Source organism: Cyprinodon tularosa, unplaced genomic scaffold (assembly GCF_016077235.1).
Source record: "Cyprinodon tularosa strain WSP-4 unplaced genomic scaffold, ASM1607723v1 ctg4, whole genome shotgun sequence".
NCBI classification, from domain to species: domain Eukaryota; kingdom Metazoa; phylum Chordata; class Actinopteri; order Cyprinodontiformes; family Cyprinodontidae; genus Cyprinodon; species Cyprinodon tularosa.
The window spans coordinates 2,873,805-2,893,541 of record NW_024039118.1 but is presented as its reverse complement, the minus strand read 5'-3'; the positions used below and the strand labels follow the sequence as shown (position 1 = coordinate 2,893,541).

Here is a 19,737-nt window from a genome sequence, read left to right as displayed (position 1 = left end):
TTCTGTATTAGCAGATCTCATGTTAAATGCATGTATGTATATACATGTGAATGAACCTTGAAAATGGCATTAAACATAAATATTTATGATATTTCTCTTTTTTTGTACCCGTTATTAATGCAAAATTGATTGCCTATGTTCATGTTTACCTCTTTACCCTAATAGAGCTGTCTACTGTTTTTCATGCAACAATTTGGAGAGGTTGTGATTTGTTTTGAAGTTTCTTCTTCAGTAGAAAGGGATCACAGTTGTTTTGTTATTTTGTCTTCCCGGTGTGGACACAGACTGCGGAGAATCATCCCGATTTCCAGGGCAGCACATGTTCGATCACCCGGGGCCCGGCTCTTTGATGAACAGCGGCAACAACCTCCACCACCAGCAGCAGCTGCCCGGTCAGGGCCACATGGGCTTCGGCCCTCCTGGACCACCCTTCAACCAGCCGGGCCAGGGCCCGTTAGGACATTTTCAGAGAGAACCCCCAAGACCCAACCTCCCCCCACACCAAGGTCATCATGGGATGGCGAACATGAATCAACAAGGTGGCCCCCCAAACCAGCCCCGACCTTTCATGAACCCTCGGCAGCCATTTGGCCAGCAGGGTAGCACCTTCCCCCCTCCACCATTTCAGTTTGGGATGCAGGTACGACTAAGAGTAAGTGATCTTTCTATTATTCATTTATTTGTCTTGTCTATGCGCTACTTCATTTTCTTCTGTTAGGTGTTTTGAGTACTTACATTTTTGAAGAGAAACACACTACAGCTCCCCCTAGTGAGAGCATCCTTATTGCATGACGGATGTAGAAGTGAAAAAGTTGTATTTATATAACACATAATTTTCTCTGGCAAAAGGATGTAGATCATATCTGAAACTCCACAACAGATAAAATAACATGAAACTTGAGTTTAGGTTAAGTCCCAGTAAACATGTATGGAATAAACATCCAGAAAGGAAATACAGTCAGAATAATAAGCAGACAATTAAGGCCAAGTTAAGATTTTAGACTTGGTTTAAAGAGTCTCATGGTTGAGGTTACTTAATAAAAAAAATTAATTGCATCTGAGAAGCACTTATTAATTTATTCTGAAATGTATTTCATTCACAAATAAATTCATCATAAAGTGTGTTGGTGATTCTATGATAGCTCCTTAACTCAAGGACCAAGAACAGTGATTCAGAAATTTATGAATCCTAAAGTTGACTGTTTTTTTCCCTGATATGAATCAGTTTTAACTTTGTGTTGCTGTTGATTGGATCCTTCACCCTTAAATAAGTCAACTCCAACAAGTCAAACTTCTGTTTCTGTTTTTGAAGAACTGTGCTAACTAAAATGTTGAGGTATTTAAAGGAAATGGAGAAAATGTTTTAATGCAAAACAAGGAAACATTTACATCGCATTTGAATAGATAGAAACGAGAACTATGAGGAAAAAAATATTTGAAGATGCATGTACCTTTTCACCTGGTTCTTTATCCAAAAATAAACAGTATGCAATGAAATATTTGCTTTGGATATAATTTAGATATTCCTTTTGGTAGAAAATAAAGAATGTTTAGTATCACTTCTTATGAACTGGAAGAAATAAAAATGTTTACGCTTGGCAGAGGATGATCAGCCTCATATAGTTTATTAAGTAGTGAGAGCAGGAAAAGACATACTGCTGAGCGCGAACCATCAGTGTGGAGGGAGAGAAGCGCAGACTCTGAGCGATGCATGCACAAAGAAACATTTGGGTTGCGTGTTCAAACAGGACGCAGCTCCACGGCTGATACTGCTTAGCAGATACAGCACAATGCATTTTAAATGTCTGACAGACCACCCACTAATTTTTATTTTGTCTCATGTTGTCTCGTTGACTAAAACTCACACCCATTACTCTGAAGTTTTCATCAACAAAGATCCATGTTTAGCTCGTCAGTTTTCGTTATCATCGTGAAAAAAAGGAGCGTCAACAAAATAATTTAGTCATTGTCATCATTGATGAAAACAACACTGTAAGTGAGTTTTTAAATGAGAAAGTCCTCCTGAAAACACCATCAGTGCAGTCGATTAACATTACAATCCTGCCTTCAAATATTATTTTGCTGTTGGAGCCGCTCAGACCGCCATTGAACGGCCAGTACCTGCATGTCAGATGCTCAGACGCTCATGAGGTGCTGCTTCTGCTGCTCATAACGCGCTGCAGAACCTTTGGCTGTGCGTTGATGCGCTTCAACCATAAACTTTGCGTGTAAATTCTGCTGCTTCTAGGGCTTGTGGTCTGAATGTAACATTAGTCATCTGGCATATTAAATAAATCAATATGCCAGTGGAATAAGTATTTTTACTCTTAGAATATGATAATTAGGTATTATACACTTAAATAAGACAATGTGATTGTTTTTGTTTATAGATAGCTATAAGTTACTGCTATAAATTGCAAGGTTGGAAGATATCTAAGTTTATTGCCCTTGAATCATATATCAGACCAAGTAAGGCTGACAGACTAGTAATTAACATGTTTACATAGAACTGAACTCAATTGGTTGGATTTTTGTTTTCAAAAATCTTGTGTCTTAAATTTAAATCAGAATACTCCTTGAAAACAATAACCTCCAAACACTGAGAAACTGGAAGGCATGGCAACAACAAGAGCCTACAGCTGGAGGGAAATGTTTGTGTGTTGGGATATTTTAGACCTATTTTAGAAATGTTTTTATCTAAATGGGGATCTGAATATGGAATAACTCTAGTTTTTCACCGGGTGCTACTTATATTAAGTTGGGAAAATAATAAAGCTCAGCTCTGTGGAGCTGGATGTCATTGGCATTTCAAGGAAAGGCATTTTTGGGCTTTCTCCTCTTTTTTTTTCCTTGTTGGGGCTTTTGCTGGAAAAAAAATAAAGGCCCCACAACCAACCCTTGTGATATCTCACTGAAGATGGAGCAATAAAATACAAGAAGTTTCTTGATTCTGCACAAGTTGCTTAGTGTATTACAGGGTAATAAAGAATGAAGAAATCTAATGTTCTGAAAGTGCTTGTTTAAATGGGTATGCATTCTGCTTCCATTGTAGGGCTTGTTACAAACGCCGCCTGTCAACCAGCTGACGCATCACGACCCCTTATCACCCCATTCCATGCACCAGCAGCAGCCCCACCACCATAGGCAAGAGATGCCCCATCAGCAGCACCAACAGATAAATCTCAACGAGCCTCGGCCCATGTCACATCATGGTCAGAATCCTTTCCATCAGCAGCAGGGACATGGTGGCCCCAGGCATACGAATCCCCGTTCCCAGAACCCCCCACAGAGGAACATGTCAAACAGGCAGAGAATGGTAAGAGATTATCCTACACGCTCGTTATTTTGCTGCGTCCGTGTCACGCAGATCAGTGTCATTTAATTTTGTCTTAAGGTAGAAAAACGCAGTTTTATTTAAGGCAGAAATTATGCAAAGATTACAAAATAATCTAAGATACAGGTCAAATCTTTTTATTTTTTCCTGTCATGTTACCATGTCTTCAGAGCACACCCGTCTCCAAACAAATGCAGCATCGCAACAGCAACCTACGGGAGCTCCCTGTAGCACCTGGTAACACTAACATGAACAGTTCCTCCCCTGCTGCCAACATCAAGCCTGTTGCCAGGACAACGCCAGGGACGCGTCCGGGGCAGAACGCTCAGCTGGCGTATGGTGGCGGCAGAGGAAGAGGCCAAGCTGCGAAGACTGAACCACAGGCTGGGGGGACAGGCAGGGTGGTGACTCAACAGGAAGCTCCAAATGCATCATCCAGCTTAACACCAGAGGTCAGTGATTTAGGATCGGACCCAAATCCAGAGAAAACAAAAAATAAGGATGAAAATCACTGTGTAGATAATTGAGTTTTAAATCTATATGATTAACATAACTAATTTTTTCTTATAAAGTAATTTTCTTTTTATGTATAAACAGTACTAAGAAAAAAAAGCTTCATAAGAAGGAAATGTAATGGTCACTGTTTTCATGGGTCTGTTTAAGCGATGTGACTCTCGTAGCCCCAGACCGAAACATTTGAACCGCAGTGTAAAATAATCAACAAATTTAATGGTTTATTAGGTTAAAATTAAGTCCATCCAAACTGATATTGTCCACTTAGATGCACCATTTTTCAGTGTTGTAGTGTTATCCACTAGAGGGCGCCTCTGTTCATTCTTAAGCAGAGCCTCAGAGAAAATAAATGCCAGAGTGGAGGCATGCTAGCTCAGAAACCTTTATTGATCGAGAGTCTGGTTCAGCGTTATTTATTCTGTTTTGTGAACTTTGTGCTGTTCTGCTTAAAAAAGGAAGAAATTTGAAACTCCTCAATATCGCCCATTTTGCTGTGCTGCATTGAATTTTCTGTTGTGCTTGGGTGGCACAGTAGAAGCGTCTGCTGCTTTTATGAAAGTATAGTATCTTTGCAGTCCATGCTCGGGGTCAGCATAAGGGTTTCAATTTTGGTGGGCACACTCTTAATGCATATTAATGCATGTTTCCTACCATTGAAGGGGTCCCAAGGCCTTATTAGAAGTTCAATCTTTGATTGTTTATATTCTATTTGTCTATAGGGGTCCACAGATAGAAAGAAATTCAGCATATTCATAATGAAATATTCATGATGAGAAAATAATCACATTAATTTTTTAACCATCAGAAAAGTTTGATCCATATAGCCAATGCTAACCATTTTGCTAATACCACTACATTCCCCAAACATTTCTGGTCATTGTTTATGTTTCTGGTATGTTTGTTTTTACCACTTTTCCTAAATTAATTCAAAAAGACATTGTTTTTGAGAAAAAAAACTATGAGTTTGAACTAATGCAGTTTAGGCTTAGTCTTGGACCACTTTATTAATTCCAGCAGGGGCAGTTAATTTGAGCAGTACGGACTTAAAAAGAAAGCAAAGAATAAACATGTAAAAACATAAAAATATGATGATTAAAAAGAAAAATGTGATGGGGAGTTTGAGGACCAAAATTAAGCTGTGTTTTAATCTCACTATTTTCATGTATAGCCTTACAATGTAATTTAGCCTTACAGTTCCTTTGCTATTTGCTTTTCCATTTTGGTATGCAAAAAGTCTAGGATTACTTAAAACAAGATGGATGTTAGTGATGAAGTTCAATCACAGTTTAAAAATGTGTTTTAACATGTTATTTGTGATGCAGGACCCTAATGAAGATGAAGAGACACGGCAGTACCGTCTGAAGATTGAGGAGCAGAAGAGACTGAGGGAGGAGATCCTGAGAAAGAAGGAGTTGCGGCGGCAAATGCAGGCTGGTGTCCGGAAGAAGGAGCTGCTGGAGAGACTTAATGCTCAGTCAAATACACCAAACCAAGACACTACTCCTACACAGGCTCAGCCTTTGCAACCAAATCAGCAAAAACAGCAGCCAGAACAAAAAGTGCAACAACTGCAGACACAGCAGCAGAGGATTGTTGCTCAGAGACCACAGCAGTCAGTAAATCACACATTAACCAATCCTAACCTAGACAGCGCCCCTCCTCCTTGCAATCCTGCTCAGAACCCTGCACTGCGTCCCAACATCAAGTCGCGCCTGCAGATGGTCAAAGGGAACACACAGGAGCAGCAGACCCCCAGCTCAGGTCCTGAACAGCAATGGAAGCCGCCCCAGCAGAATCAGCAGCAGCTACTTCAGCAACAAAGGAGAAACAGTTCTTTGCAGACTGTAAACAGACCTGGCGCTCAAGTTCCTCCAAAAAACGCCCCTCCTCCAGGCCCATCTCAGACTCAAGGACCTAAATCTGGGGCTAAAAGAACTGTGATGCAGCGAGCCAAAAGTTCTGATATGGAGGCCCAGCACGTGCCACAAAAAGTCAGAGTTGTCAAACTTTCTGGACCGGTGAGCACAAATCCATTTTAATTTGACACCTTCTTTTGTGTCTGACATTTATTTGGTCCTTTCCTGTAGATTTTTACCCACATGGGAAGCTACATAGCTGGGAAAGGAAATGCCATTGATACCCCCTCGCTGTCTATTTTGTATTCTACTTGATATCTAACCTATGAGAATGACACAGATGTCCAAGTCATTTTGGTACAATTGATCTGTTAAACATCTCTTCTGTTCAGCTTTAGGAAGCCTCAATGTCTTTACATACTTTTTACCTTTTCTAACTCAAGAGTCGGGTGTCATTAATAGGAAAAAAAAGGGCATTTTGACATTTATGTGTAGAGTTGGGGAGGGACTCCTCAGCTCTGCTTTGAAAGGTTGATTTGCAGAACAGCTATACTTGCTCTTACAGGCTTGTGAGCAAATCAAGCATAAGATGTCCATTTGTGGTTATCCCACCAACTCCTGAAACAGGAAATTTTAAAGCTCTCCATGCCTCTCTATTTTCCCTTGTGTTGCCATCGTGAAATTGTAGTTTTTCATTGGAATATCTTTTTTTATTAGATTGTACCACAAACAATACAGTTTTGAGCTGGACAAAATTGGAACAGGTGATCAAAATCTGAAAGGAATCTAAAATAGCTGCAAAAAGGCTCAGTCATAGTGTATAAATATAGAACAGTAACTTTAAATCTTCTTAGATGCTCAGATGGATTTAGATCTTAACTTTTATGGGAGCTAGGGGTGTAAATAATAATCGTTTTGTATCGATGCATCGATCCAACAGCCGACGATCCGATGCATCGACACGTCCGCAAGATAATCGATTCATGTTTTTTTTTTCCTCCGGTCTATTTTGATCCATTTGCTCCTGGGCGTAATTCTACCTCCCGTGCTGCGGTGACGCTAAACCTTTTTTGCCCTCCTACCTCACTTCCTGGTTATACTCTTACAGCAGTGTGTTGCAGCAAGCTTCACACAGACATTTTTAAATTATGCTCAGTATTGTAGCGTGGTCTGTGCTACACACTGTGGGTCTAGATACGGCCGGGGCAGAGAGGAAGTGGGGGCGAGTTTAGTCCGACGACGGAGGGACATGAGGGCCAAAAAGAGCGGAGATCCAGGTGGAAAAAGGCTCCCAGCGTTCTCATGCACCTCGCTTTTCTAGCGGGTCAAACTTCACAAGTTGTTTTCCGCAATTTCGGTCATAAAAACAAAACAAGCTGGCCTCCTGTCTGCGACACTGTTTGCGGTCAGCTACAATTTGGGAGAGGTGCAGCGGAGCATCTGTGGAGGGGGCGGGGACGTCTGGAGCAGAGGTATTGAATTGCACTCATTGCACTGTTTTTGTGCAGTATATTTTGATGCAACTTTTCTACTTCTGTTATTTGCTGTTTCTAAAAAAAATTCATAACGATATTACAGCTTTAATTGATTTATTTCAAACTTGAAACTTTGTTTAGCCTGTAAGGTGTAAAAAAAAAAATAAAAAAAAAATCGATGAATCGAATCGTGGTATATTCGAATCGTGGTGTATTCTTGAGTATCGAAAATAATCGAATCGTTGGGTCAGGAAATCGATCCTGAATTGAATCGCCATGATGTGTGTGATTTACACCCCTAATGGGAGCAGTAATTGATATAGTCAGGCTTCAGTTGTGGTTTTGACTTTATGCCATCCTGTTTGAATCTCAGACTCAGCCTCTAACAGTCCAGGATACTCTGATTTATACTCAATTGTACTTTATAAAAAGACAGATTACTTATTTCACTCCCTATAAGTGTGCTAAAATATAAATAGGTGTGTTAAAGGTTAAGTATTTATTTTTTCTAAGAGATTAAATGCGTTTACATCCTCTCTATTGCCTCACACGTTTGTGCCCGATCTGTCCTGGAAATGGGATCATTCTGTACTTTCAGCATATAACTTATTTTGAATTAGGATTTCCACATAAATATAGTGAATTAATTTGTTCTGTTTTCTTTCTTTGTGCCTTTATGGTATATAGTGCATACTATACAAAAGATGCAACTAAAGTCCAGATAGACATGGTGTAATTATATTTTGCCCTTCTGCTCAGAGCATATCCGATGATAACGTCAGACAACAGAGAGAGTGTAAAACACATTCAATTCTCTCTGAAAAGTTGTTAAATAAGCTCTATAACATGTAGTTCTGCATTCTTTAGAATAAGTACTTTCAGCACCGTAATCACACTGTTTATGGTGACCTGGGTGAATATATCCGCTTGCACGTGTGCAAATACTTCCACTACGAGAGTCCCTGATAATGATGCGGCCGCCACCATATTTCATTTTAGAGATGCTGAGCTAAGTATTTTTTAGCCATGGACCCCGGTAGCTCTTCCATCATGACACCAACATCTTAGGGTTTAACCCGTTGGCTCCCACTGCTTGACCCGGATCGTTTTAACTTCGCATTTAATTCTATATCTAACAGCTAGCATATTTGTAAACAAAACCCTAAAGAAACCCTAAAGAAAATGACCAACTCAATTGTAAGCCAATTATACTCTACAAACAAGAACTAATAATCTCTTATCAAATTAAAAGTTATAATTTTCACCTGTTACCTTTTTTTCCGTCTTTTGGCATTACAGAACACATTCTATCGTGGCATAAATTGGCTAATTTTGTCGGTAACACTTCACGTAAAAGTAACATCCAGGTGTATTTCCCATAAAATAAAACCACTTGTTGTAACAATCAACCAAAGTTATTTTTCCACATGAAGAAATATAAATTTGATAAAAGCTAATTTGTCCTGTGTCTACTGACATATGTCTGCATTTTTAGATGATTTACTTTACATGGGCTTATTCACCACCTGTTTGCTCCCAAAATCAAGCAGAAGTTCCTTTCTTAGTATGTAGAATACATCAGAGACGTCCTGTATGTTAGAAACGCCGTCCCCAGGCGCATGGGTCACTGTAGTCTTTGCTCTGCTGCAACTCCAAAAAAATCAGTGACCAATCAAACTCTGACATACTTTGTTAGCCAATGAGAGAAGCTTTTCAATTAAGTATTGGAAGTGTAGGGGCGGTCTTAAAAGATGGTTCTTATTTATGTGCGCAAGAAGGGAGAGGAGAATAGAAATGACTTGTTATAAAGAAAATGCATACTCCAACTTCTGAAAAGTTGAAAATTTGAAATATAAAAATAAATGCTTCAATGAAATTTTGTGTAAAGCCACTATGTAGATATTATTTTTTTAATGGTCAAACTAGTCATAAAATTATAATAATCCAGTTTGGCACTTTTGGTCCTAATTCTGTGACGAATGAACCTTTTTGCTTATAAGAATGGATCACAGGTTCCCAATGCTGAGGACTAGAGATCTGACATCTTACACAGTTGTTGTACGAATCATGATTTGGAGAGGTCATCTATGATTAAATAGAGAATATTAAAATGGCTTTTTTTATGCAAGAGAAGAAAAAATTATAATTTTGAACCTGTTTAAAGCTACATTGGTCATGTTGTGTTAAACGTACCGTTTGTTCTTATATATCTCTAAAAACTTGACAGTCTTAGCTTTCAAATGAGATGCCTCACAAATGTGTGGGATTTATAATATTTTACTGGCCAATAGGGGTGTGCAAAATAATCGTCATGATGATGCATCGTGATTCTAATTTTTGTGATCCACTGCATCGATTCTTGACGCCAAGTATCGATTATTAATTAAAAAAAATAAATAAATAAAATTGCATGAATGGTTGGCGAACATCAGCCAAAAACAAGTGTAATACAACTTCCAGGCCAGTAGATGTCGCTGCAAATGTGGTGACGCATGCTGCCTTGTGTCACAAGCATTTCTGGCCGCGGGATACTGTGCCGAGTCATTCAAAAACAAAACATGGGGGAGAAAATATTGCAATGCATCACAATAATTCAAGTATCGTGATGCATCGTGATAGAATCGCATCGTGGCCTGTGAATCGTGATTTGAATCGAATAGTGACTTCTTTGGTAATACCCACCCCTACTGGCCAATGACATTTGCGTTTTTGCACAAGCTATAAAAAAGTGTAATAGGTAACAGTGTTCTGTAAGACTTTCAAAGTTTTTCTTTATAATCTAACCCTGCCTTAGATAATGAATTACTTCATCTCTAACCTGCATGCTGTGTTTCCAGGCCATGATTATGCTTTTTCTAACAAGTTTCTGAGGCGTTCAGGGAACAGCTGGGGTTTTACTGAGATAGATTATAGTTGCTGTTGAAGATAGTTGGCTCCTGATGGCAGTGGATTACAAAGAAATCTCAATAAACACGTTGAAATGTGGGGTACTAATATGACAATCTGTGAAAAAGTTCAATAGGTATGAGGTGCTTTAAGTTAGTGCTTTGTTCTTTAATACACGCTAATCTTTTTTTTTTTTTGAAAAAACTAACAAAAGGATGTGTGTTAAGCATTAATGCTCATCCCTGAAGAGACATGTTGGAAAGATGTCATATTATTTAAAATAAGCCGCTTTCAGGCCTCGTCTCAGATGATGAATCAGCTGCGCTAAAGGAGCAGACTGGCTACAGATGAAGTTCACGGAAAGTCATTGGTTAATATTTGCTACACATTGAAGGAAATCTGAAGTAGAGTGGAAAAATGGCTAAAACCTAAATGCCTCGTAAGTTTCAGAGTGAAGAAGATTCTCCTACACCGTTCTGCTGTCATCAACAAGAGCTTGACAATGTTATCTCCTCTTATTCCCCTTCCCTCTTCCCGCTTGTCATCCCTCACTTGATTTTCATATCAGCCCATCTCTCAGGTGTGAGGCAACAAAAGCTGCCAATCCAGGAACCTTGTAATTAATCTTTCTTGGTTGAAGGTGCAGAGGGAATAAGACTACCTGTGTAAGAAAGTTGCCACTTTTCAGGATTTGGATTTCTATAGCTTAGGCACAGAGATAAGAGGCAAATTATATTTTCATCAGGAGGTAATACAAAAGCAGTGCAAAACACAAAAGCTCAGGAAAATGGGGGGTGTGTGTGAAGTGGGGGGGATGGGATACAAATCGAGCTGCTGTCGCTTCAGTGTAATGCAGCTTAGCATTTGATGGGCGCAATCAGGAGCTGTGATTTCTATAGAAGGGATTAATCCATTTACTCCTCGCTGGGGACAGGTCAGAGATAGAGCCTCTTTTCTTCCCATGTATTGATCTGTCACATCTTTCTGCAGAGTCTGAGAAGGGACGACCTTCAATTCCTCGCTGCGTGTCAACAGAGCAGAGCTGTGACTTTATTTGATAATGAGACCATCACCTTGTTGGGTTGATCTTTATTGTCTGCAGAGTGGCTGATAGAAATCCAGTTCCAGCGATTGCAGATATTTAGTTTCCTTTGTGGAGATCCTTACGCAACCCTCCATTGTATCATATTCAGTGCCTTGCAAAAGTCCGAATAGCCTTTGAATTGTTTTATATTTTATTTGTGTTACACACAAATGATTTATGGGTGATCGACATAAATGAATATGCATTAATGAAGGGAAACAAAATTAGCATTTTTTTATGCATGTTATGTCTGGGATACAGGGACAGGAAACATGAAGAAAACCATTTAAATGTATAAGATACACAAAGAGGAGCAGAATAAAAAAAAAAAACTAAGTCAGTGCTTTTATCCATTGTTCACATCCAGAGTGGAAAGGGGCCTGAGGCGAGTAGCAGCCCAGTACAGCAGCAAGGCACCTGGCAAGCAGCTCCAGTCAACCAGAGCATCCAAAGGAAGGTGACCATGATGGGACAGCAGCAAACGGGACCAGGTGGAGCACCGGAGGCTAGCTGTGGGGGCACAGGAGATACACAGCAGAGCAGGGTATGACATAAAAGAGATCCCTCCATGTGTCTTTAGTTTTAAGGACACTAATAATCTTTTCACCTGAAATGTATTTATTAACCATGTCGACTTTTGTTTCATGCATGCCAAAATGTCTCCTGTTAAAATGCATGATCCTGGAGCTCAGTAGATGTACCAATCAGGCAGTAGGACAGGACAGGGAGCCAGGTTCAGGAGTATTGACAGGCTGAGAGCAGCAGAACAAGCAGGGCTCCACCATTTCCCCTGGCCTTTATGCGCATATGTCACCACCCGCCTCCCGTCAATGATTTCATACCCGCAGATGCTGACAGTGTAAGGCAGCCACCACTACGCCTGCATGGCTGCTCTCTCTTTATGCTCCCCTGTTCCCCCCACCTCCTCTTTCTTTGGGGGCTTCTCCCTCCCCATTTTTTCCTGCACTGGGGGAAATCTGCCTCTCTCAAACATGATCATATGAAGATATGTCATGCAGTCTGGCATCATCTTCTGTCGTTTATGTTCTGTGTAAAAATATGATGAGTCAATCACGTTACAAGTTTGAAAGTCAAGAGAGACATGTGGATTTTTAAATGTGCCTTTACCTAAAGACATCTCTTTATTTTTTTTTTTAGCAAAATTGTTAAAGAAGGAGCTGGTTGTGGCTTTTATTTTAGGCCTTGTGTCATTTTCACACTCAATCCTTTGTTTTAGGTTGTGGTATCGGGCCGGGGTCGAGGTAGAGGCATCGGAAGGGGTCAACCATTGCCCACTAGGCAAAGCCAGAGAGGACCAGATAACGCTCACAGTACCGTGTGCATCCAGGGCCTCTCCTCATCTACAACTGAAAATCAGCTCAAGAACCTCCTCATGTCCATCGGCCCCGTAGAGGTAGGGGCCAAACACATCACACCTTTAGAACCAAACACCTTTTATGTTGTACCAGTTTTACCTAAAAAAAAAAAATTTGATTTATTATTTTGTTTCCATTTTTTTATCTGAAAAAAAAAAAAAGCTTTTAAAAATTTGAAAAGATATTGTAATTTTTTGTGCACAGCACACATCATGTCTATGTAATAAACATTCCTCATGTGGAAAGTGACAAACCCTCTAGCGCGGAGGTCTTCAACAAGGGGTCTGCGACCCCTAGGGATCCACGGAGGTTCTGCATGGGGGTCGCGAAAGCTTTGGTTGATTAGACTTTTTATATTCTCCTCTTCAATTTTTTACACTAATTGAAATGTCTTTAAATACACATCGACATGAATTCAACACACTGAAGTAAACAGATAAATGAAGGCAGAAGATGTCTTACAGTCATCAATGAACACATTTAGCGACACACAGGAGCTCTTTCAGGCTGAGAACTGTTTCATTCACAACACCTGTACCATCAACCAGGAATCAGAATCAGAAATACTTTAATAATCCCAGGGAGAAATTACTTTCGTTATATTACTCCATCTGTAATAGAGTGACTATGGGACCAGTTTGATATAACAGAATTTCTTACAATATACATAATTAGGGGGTCCCAGCTCAATCTCGCCATTAGTTTGGGGGTCCTTGGCCTGGAAAACATTGAAGACCCCTGCTCCAATGTAACAATACTAAAGAACCCAGAGCCAACATGATCCCCATGGTGGTGGCAGCATCATGCTGTGGGGATGCTTTTCTCTAGTAAGTATAGGGAAGTTTGTCCTAGCTGATTGCAATATGGATGGAGCAAAACCCAAAAACATATATCCATGTCTTTGGTTGGCTCAGTTAATCAGAACTAGATGGTGGTGATGATGAAGCAATTATCTGTAGAGGATGTTTTACTACCCAAGATTAGTTTCCTTTTGCTCCTTTATAGTGATAATTAATCCCTGATTGATATGATGTAAGACTGTTAAAGGTTTTGTGTTGAGGATGAAGAAAAACGCTAAAATACTTTTATACCAGTACTTCTGTTTGTGATAATAAAATGATAACAGCAATGTTAAGTGATAACATCTATGCTTATAAACGTAATAACAACGTAACGTTACATAATAACGTAATTAACACAATTATCACGACTCAACCCCGGATAAGCAGATGAAGATGAATGGAATTTTATCATATTTTCTCTTTGAAGTTTAATACCTTTTCTGTGTTGGAAATAGCAGTTTTATGTTAGGAATGACATAAAGCTGAAGTATTTTTTTGCTTTCCAGCTATTGGCAAAATGGCAAAATGAAAAACTGATCAGAAATGTTGTTTTGCCTTTACACTATGTTATTTATCAAGACACCATATTTTACATAAGCTGGTGCTAAACTAAGATCCTGTTGTATTTAAAAAAGTTAACATTTGTTTCCATCCTGAACCCACAGTCCATCCAACTGAGTCTAGACCTAAATACAATCTGCAGTAAGAATTTAAAAGGAATATTCTCAAAAATACTAATCTAATTGAGCTTGAGTTATTTAGCAAAAACATCACTTTCTCTGGAATGTCAAATACAGTTACAATTTAAAATTTTTATTTGTTAAAAAAAAAAAAAAATGCTATTTTTAAATATCGATAATTTTCCTTCAACTTTACTTTGGTCTACTTTTGTTGTATATATTCCTTAAAAAAACATTGATGTTTGTGGTGTCAATGTGTAAAAACATGAAAAAGTTCAATGGGAATGAAATTTAACCCTCTGCAGTTTAAAAAGAAAAAAGCGATCCCATAGCGTCCTCTGTTGGGATGATGTGGAAGTTGAATAAATAATCCCAGTTTGCGTCTCATTCTCCTGTGTATTTGATAAGTATCTCACTCTATTCACTTTGTCCTGTCCTTCTCTGTCTCCTGCAGATGTTTAAAATGATGCCCCAGCAGAGAAAAGCAATTGCTAAATTTTCCAACCCCCAGCATGCAGCAAGCTTCCAAATGAGCTTCCATAGGTAATCGATACTCACCTTCCCACCATCTTTGTTTGCATAATGAAACGATTACAAACACTGATAGTCTGTGATGGTTTCATTTTAGCTGTTGCAGTGTCTTATATATCTCATCAGTCAGGGGTTCAAACAATAATATCACCGTTGCTACACAGGCACATGATTGATTTGTCCCACATTGACGTGTCGCTGATTGACGGATGAGGAGCGCCACCGATTCACCGAAGGGTCTCTTTCCCCTGGTTTTGTGTGGGAGTTTCTTGTACCTTGCTCTGCTCTACACGGTTGTGGGATTATTTCAACTCGCTCGTCGTCTCGTCGCAGATTTCATCATTCGTCTCCCTCCTGCCTGGACAAGTGAACACAAAGATAGCTGTGTGCATGCGTGTGTTTAACTTTGCCTACCAAGAGGCTCTAGATGTAAAATATCTTTGAACAGACACTAAATACTGACTCCTCTGATGTTTGAGAACTTTCTTTTTCCCTGTTTCATAAGGACACTGGTAAAATCTTTTCATGAGATAATGGTTGCTGCCCTCCTCATTTAGTTACCTTTAATAAACACAAAAGGACACCTGATTGTTATCTAGCTGTGACATCTTGTTGCTGTTTTGCTATTTTATGCTTTAGTTTCATGCAGATAGTTGTGGCTGTTGCTGGCGTCATTTTTACTCCCTCTCAGTAGATGGCACTGTTTTATCCCTTTGGTGGTTTCAGCCTGAACCTGCTTTTGGGTTCCATTTCTGGCCATTGGCGCCATCTTGTGGGGATGATGCATGCAGGCACAGAGGACTGGATGGGTGTTTGATGTAGCAGCAACTGAAGCAAAGTTACATTTCAGAATACCAAACACTTTGTAGAATTTGTAAATACTGTGTGGATTCTCTGGCTCTCAGAGTTCTCTGGATTTAGAGTTTAAATGTTTTTCCCTCTGAATGTAATTTGGTCTTTTAGCTGTGGACTGGGCGGCGTTGGGGGATCAATCTTTAGTTTGCCGGTGGTATGATAGTTGGTCAGATTATAGAGTTGCTAAGATGAAGAGAGTTATTATGATAATTATAATTTGAGGAACTTGATTTCTTTAAGTTAGCAAATATGTTTGGAAGATTGGAGGAAATTGTTTTAATGCAAGATGTACAGGGCAGATCCATTCCTTATAATGTTTTTTTAGCTGCAGATTTGAGATTTAGAAATTTTCTGTAAAGGTTGGAACTGAGGAGGATCCTCAACTGGGATTTCAAATTATTACTGATTCTTTTATTATGAAGACGTGTGTTTTTCTATAAATTGGATGCTTCCTGATTCCCTAAAACTACAGAAATAGAAGTTCAGTAAAGAAAAAAAAAAAGGGAAATGACTCCCATTTCTACACTATTTTGATACATCACTTTATGCTTTCCCAAAGTTTTCTATCTTTTATGAAATTATAACTGAAATCAGGGATGCCTAAAATTTCTAAAATAGTGTTCTCCCATGAATCGACTCTTGAAATTTCTTTAGATTTATGTAAGTTTAATTTCCATTACTTCTCCACTACATGTTTGTTTGTATCGCACAAAAACTGATCCTACCTTCTTTATTACGGAAGATGGCAACTAAACTTCCAAATTCATTATTGGCAAATGTTGAGGGGGGCAACCATTATATTTGTATTGGTCATGTATATAAGTAAAACCAGACATGTCACTCTTTATTAAGCCTTTCAACTTTTTTTTTTCCCTCCTTTCCTTGTGTTAGTCATGTTATAACAAGTTAGATTTTTATATGTAAAGGCTGAACAGATATGTCTAGAGAGAATCCTTTTTTACAAGTGGTGTGTATCTATACTAGAGTTAGAATGACAAACAGCTGGAGCACATTTCTGTTCATGTCTTAAAAAAGCATTTAAAAGAAAACGAAAAATACCAATAAAAACATGGCCAATATACCGTAAACATGCTGGTATGTGAAGCCGGTTAAACTTTAGCTCTAATATGTGTGCTTGGTTATGTGTGATGTTCATGTGTCTGGTGCCTTTTACAATGACGTCTCTTTATATGTGTGACACATTTTAATCTTTTGTACTTTGCAGAAGCTGTAAGTTTGTGGATATTTTCCCACAGTATCATATTAATACTTATGGAAACATTTCCTATGTCAGTATTAAACTGTTTTTATAAATTTTTTTTTTTTTAGGGTAAGATATTTCAAAACGTCCTACTTCGCTGCTTAACTTTGCACTGAATTATCCTGAAACTTTATCATGGTGACATCCGGATGTGCAGCCTCATATTACATAGACCCAAATAATAACTTTACTTGGATTTAATTCGGATGGAAGAAATTAAATAACAAGAAAAGGAGTTTTAAATTGAAATGAATATCTTGGATATTTTGATCAAACATTCAATCTGCTGCTTATCTGGATGACATCCTAGATTAAGATCCTTATTTTATTTTTTAAGCTAAAATCTTGTTTAAAAATTCATTTTTTTAATTTGACCATTCTGCATGCAGCAGTGTTTAGTGGTATTTGCTTTCTAGCTGGGAATTAATTGAAATGAGGTACTTGAAAAGCAGTTGCATACCATGAAGTTATTACAATCGGATAAGCTGAGGAAATGAAGCAAAATGTTTCCAAAATTCCTTCTTGTAAACAAGAAGCTTCAGATTGTATACTTCAAGATGTTTTATTCCCTTTAAGTTCAACCATTTGAAGGTTTCTCTTCACCTGTGTCATATTTCCTGTATTTTATGTGTTGAATTTTAATATGGTAGCCAATCCTATGGATTTTAAAGGAGTAACAGCAATGCTGCTTATATCAATAATATTATCAGACATTGTGTCTTAATAATGGCAGACATAGATTCATATTGAATCTTTTGTACTTTTATGATGAAGAATTACTTGCATGAACACTGTGAATGTTTAAACTGGATGTGGAAATATTGCATAGAAAATATTGCACTGAGCAGTTGAACTAGTAACAACTTCTATATTGGGCCACATAATGTGGTTACAGTAGATTTTATTTATTTTTTTATTCGGGGGGCGGGGTTATTTATTTATTTATTTTTTTCTGACCTTTAATTAAGAAGCTATGTCAGCCGTTTATCATTTGGTTTCAGAAGGTTTATGCCAGCGTTGGTCAAAGTTGTGACATAGCTAATTCCTCAGAACCACTAATGAATTGTTTTTGGGTTTTTTTATCAGGTGAAAGGATTCGGATATTCTATAGAACTGCTGTCATTTCAATATAATTTTCATTTCATGTTTTTTTTTTTGTTTCCAGATTGATCCCAGCTCTTAAAAGAGGCATTAGCAAAAGTCTTAATTGGCTTTAAGCCCAAATGACCATACCAATGGCTAAGCATGTGGTAACTCTTTTTATCCTAGCTTGTTTAACATAATGGTACCTAAACAGGATTGTTTGTCACTGATCAGACTGTTGTAACTAATTTCTAACACTTTTTTTTAATATTCACAGTGCCTACCTGCATATATTTGTTTGACAGTTATGATTTCTAAAAAAGAAAGCGTTCAGGGTTTTACCATTTTCAACATTCAGCATGTTTGTTAGCTATTAGCATAGGTAGCATCGCAAAACAATGCCAACATTTCCCAAAATCGGTGTGCTCCCTAAATGTAAGAGAAAGCTCAAGAGAATAAAATAATACACATATAAGCCTTCCTGTTATCTGCTGAAAGCTCTGCTCTTTATCGCTCTCCTGCAGCCTGAATGAAGCTCACTCTTGTCTCCCCATGCTATTCACTGATTTCTGAGAAAAAGACGAAGCTAGCTGAACAAATCGATGGGTTTGTCTTTCTCTTTGAGCAACTTTGTCATCAAAGAGGGCTGGGGAAATCATTTTGACAGTTTGGAAGTCTATTATTTTCTTTTGGGGTTTTTCCCCCATTTGTCTGGTTTTCCGCTCTGGTCACAAGTTGATTTCTCTCACATTTTTATTATTAGGTACATTTAATTAAGTTAAGATATTACTTTACTGTTTGATCCCAAAACGCACACAATTTAAGTAATATCTGAATGTTCCTCTAAGATTGTTTATTATATTTCGGAAAATTGCCCAAATACCTTGAAAGACTATCATGAAACCTAAAAATCCAATAGGCCTGGTCAATAACTGCATTTAACAAGAGACTAAATTCTTCCATGCAGCCTTTTAGCTGGCTGTTGCACACTTAAAGTGGGTTTGCTGCCACTCAGAAAGATAGAGAGCTGCAGCTAGCATGGAGATTCATGCATGCAAGGGAAGTAAGCACTTTTTCGCATAAAAGTTACGGAAAAACAAGCTTTCAAGATCACAAAAAACAACCTCTAGAACAAATAATCTAAAAGCTAGTGTTTAGTGCAAAAGAAAAAAAGATTTTGTTGAGGATTTATAGTCGGATCACATATCTAACCATTGGTATGGTCCACTTCCTGTGTTGTAGTTTAAATGCAAATGATTTTTGCATTTAATGCTGTTGTGTTCGGATTAACCTCATCATTTTATCTTCAACAGAATGATCCCGATTGGAGCTCTGTGGTGGAGGCAAGATGCTGCTATGTCACATTTCTTCTGTTTCATATGCTTTACACTCAAGGTTTGTTTTGTTTTTGCACTCTGGTCTCAGATTTAATGTTGACGTTTTTTTATCCCCTAACAGCTGCAGCTGATCTTCCTTTACCACCTCTTACTTCCTTTGCTCTTCTTCCTACTTAACGCACACAAACGTGTTTCTTACCCTTCCTTTGACCACCTCTGTTGACGAGTCAGTTGCAGCAGTGTGGCCAGCCTGGATTACCTTTGTTTGTTAGCCCAGTGGATGGAGGTTTCTACCTTTTGTGACGACTTCTGGGCTCGCAGAGCAACACGTTACATAAAGCGAGCCGCTTTAAGGCTTCTTTCTCTGCACCAAATGATCCTCCAAGCCTGTTGACAATCACTGTTGGTCAAACAAAAGTCATTAAAGGAAGCTTCTCTGGACTCCTGATGTGAAACTGTGAAATCCAAAATGTTGGGAGTTTTCTATGGATATTGTTAAGAAAGCATCATGTGATATGCTTACGCCCTTGACTGACATTGCAAATGTGAAATGATAATGTTTGAGACTATTGTTTCATCTGTTTGATGCTGTAAATGTGGACATTCTTCAACACCGATGTACTT

At 38.5% G+C, this 19,737-nt stretch overlaps 1 protein-coding gene across 3 annotated transcripts in view; it reads left to right on the top strand.

Annotated features, from left to right (window-relative positions):
• Positions 1 to 16,747, top strand: part of rbm33a (RNA binding motif protein 33a) — a 55,241-nt gene extending 38,494 nt beyond the window's left edge. The window contains exons 12-19 of one of the 3 annotated variants that reach the window (XM_038297947.1): positions 272 to 640; positions 3,053 to 3,316; positions 3,505 to 3,786; positions 5,170 to 5,865; positions 11,516 to 11,692; positions 12,386 to 12,562; positions 14,501 to 14,589; positions 14,742 to 16,747. In XM_038297947.1, coding sequence (XP_038153875.1) covers positions 272 to 640; positions 3,053 to 3,316; positions 3,505 to 3,786; positions 5,170 to 5,865; positions 11,516 to 11,692; positions 12,386 to 12,562; positions 14,501 to 14,589; positions 14,742 to 14,790 — 2,103 coding nt within the window. In that variant the 3' untranslated portion in view covers positions 14,791 to 16,747. Of the gene's footprint in view, positions 1 to 271; positions 653 to 3,052; positions 3,317 to 3,504; positions 3,787 to 5,169; positions 5,866 to 11,515; positions 11,693 to 12,385; positions 12,563 to 14,500; positions 14,590 to 14,741 lie in introns of all 3 variants that reach the window. The other 2 variants (XM_038297945.1, XM_038297946.1) reach the window with 2 other exon arrangements.
• The last annotated feature ends 2,990 nt before the right edge of the window (positions 16,748 to 19,737 follow it).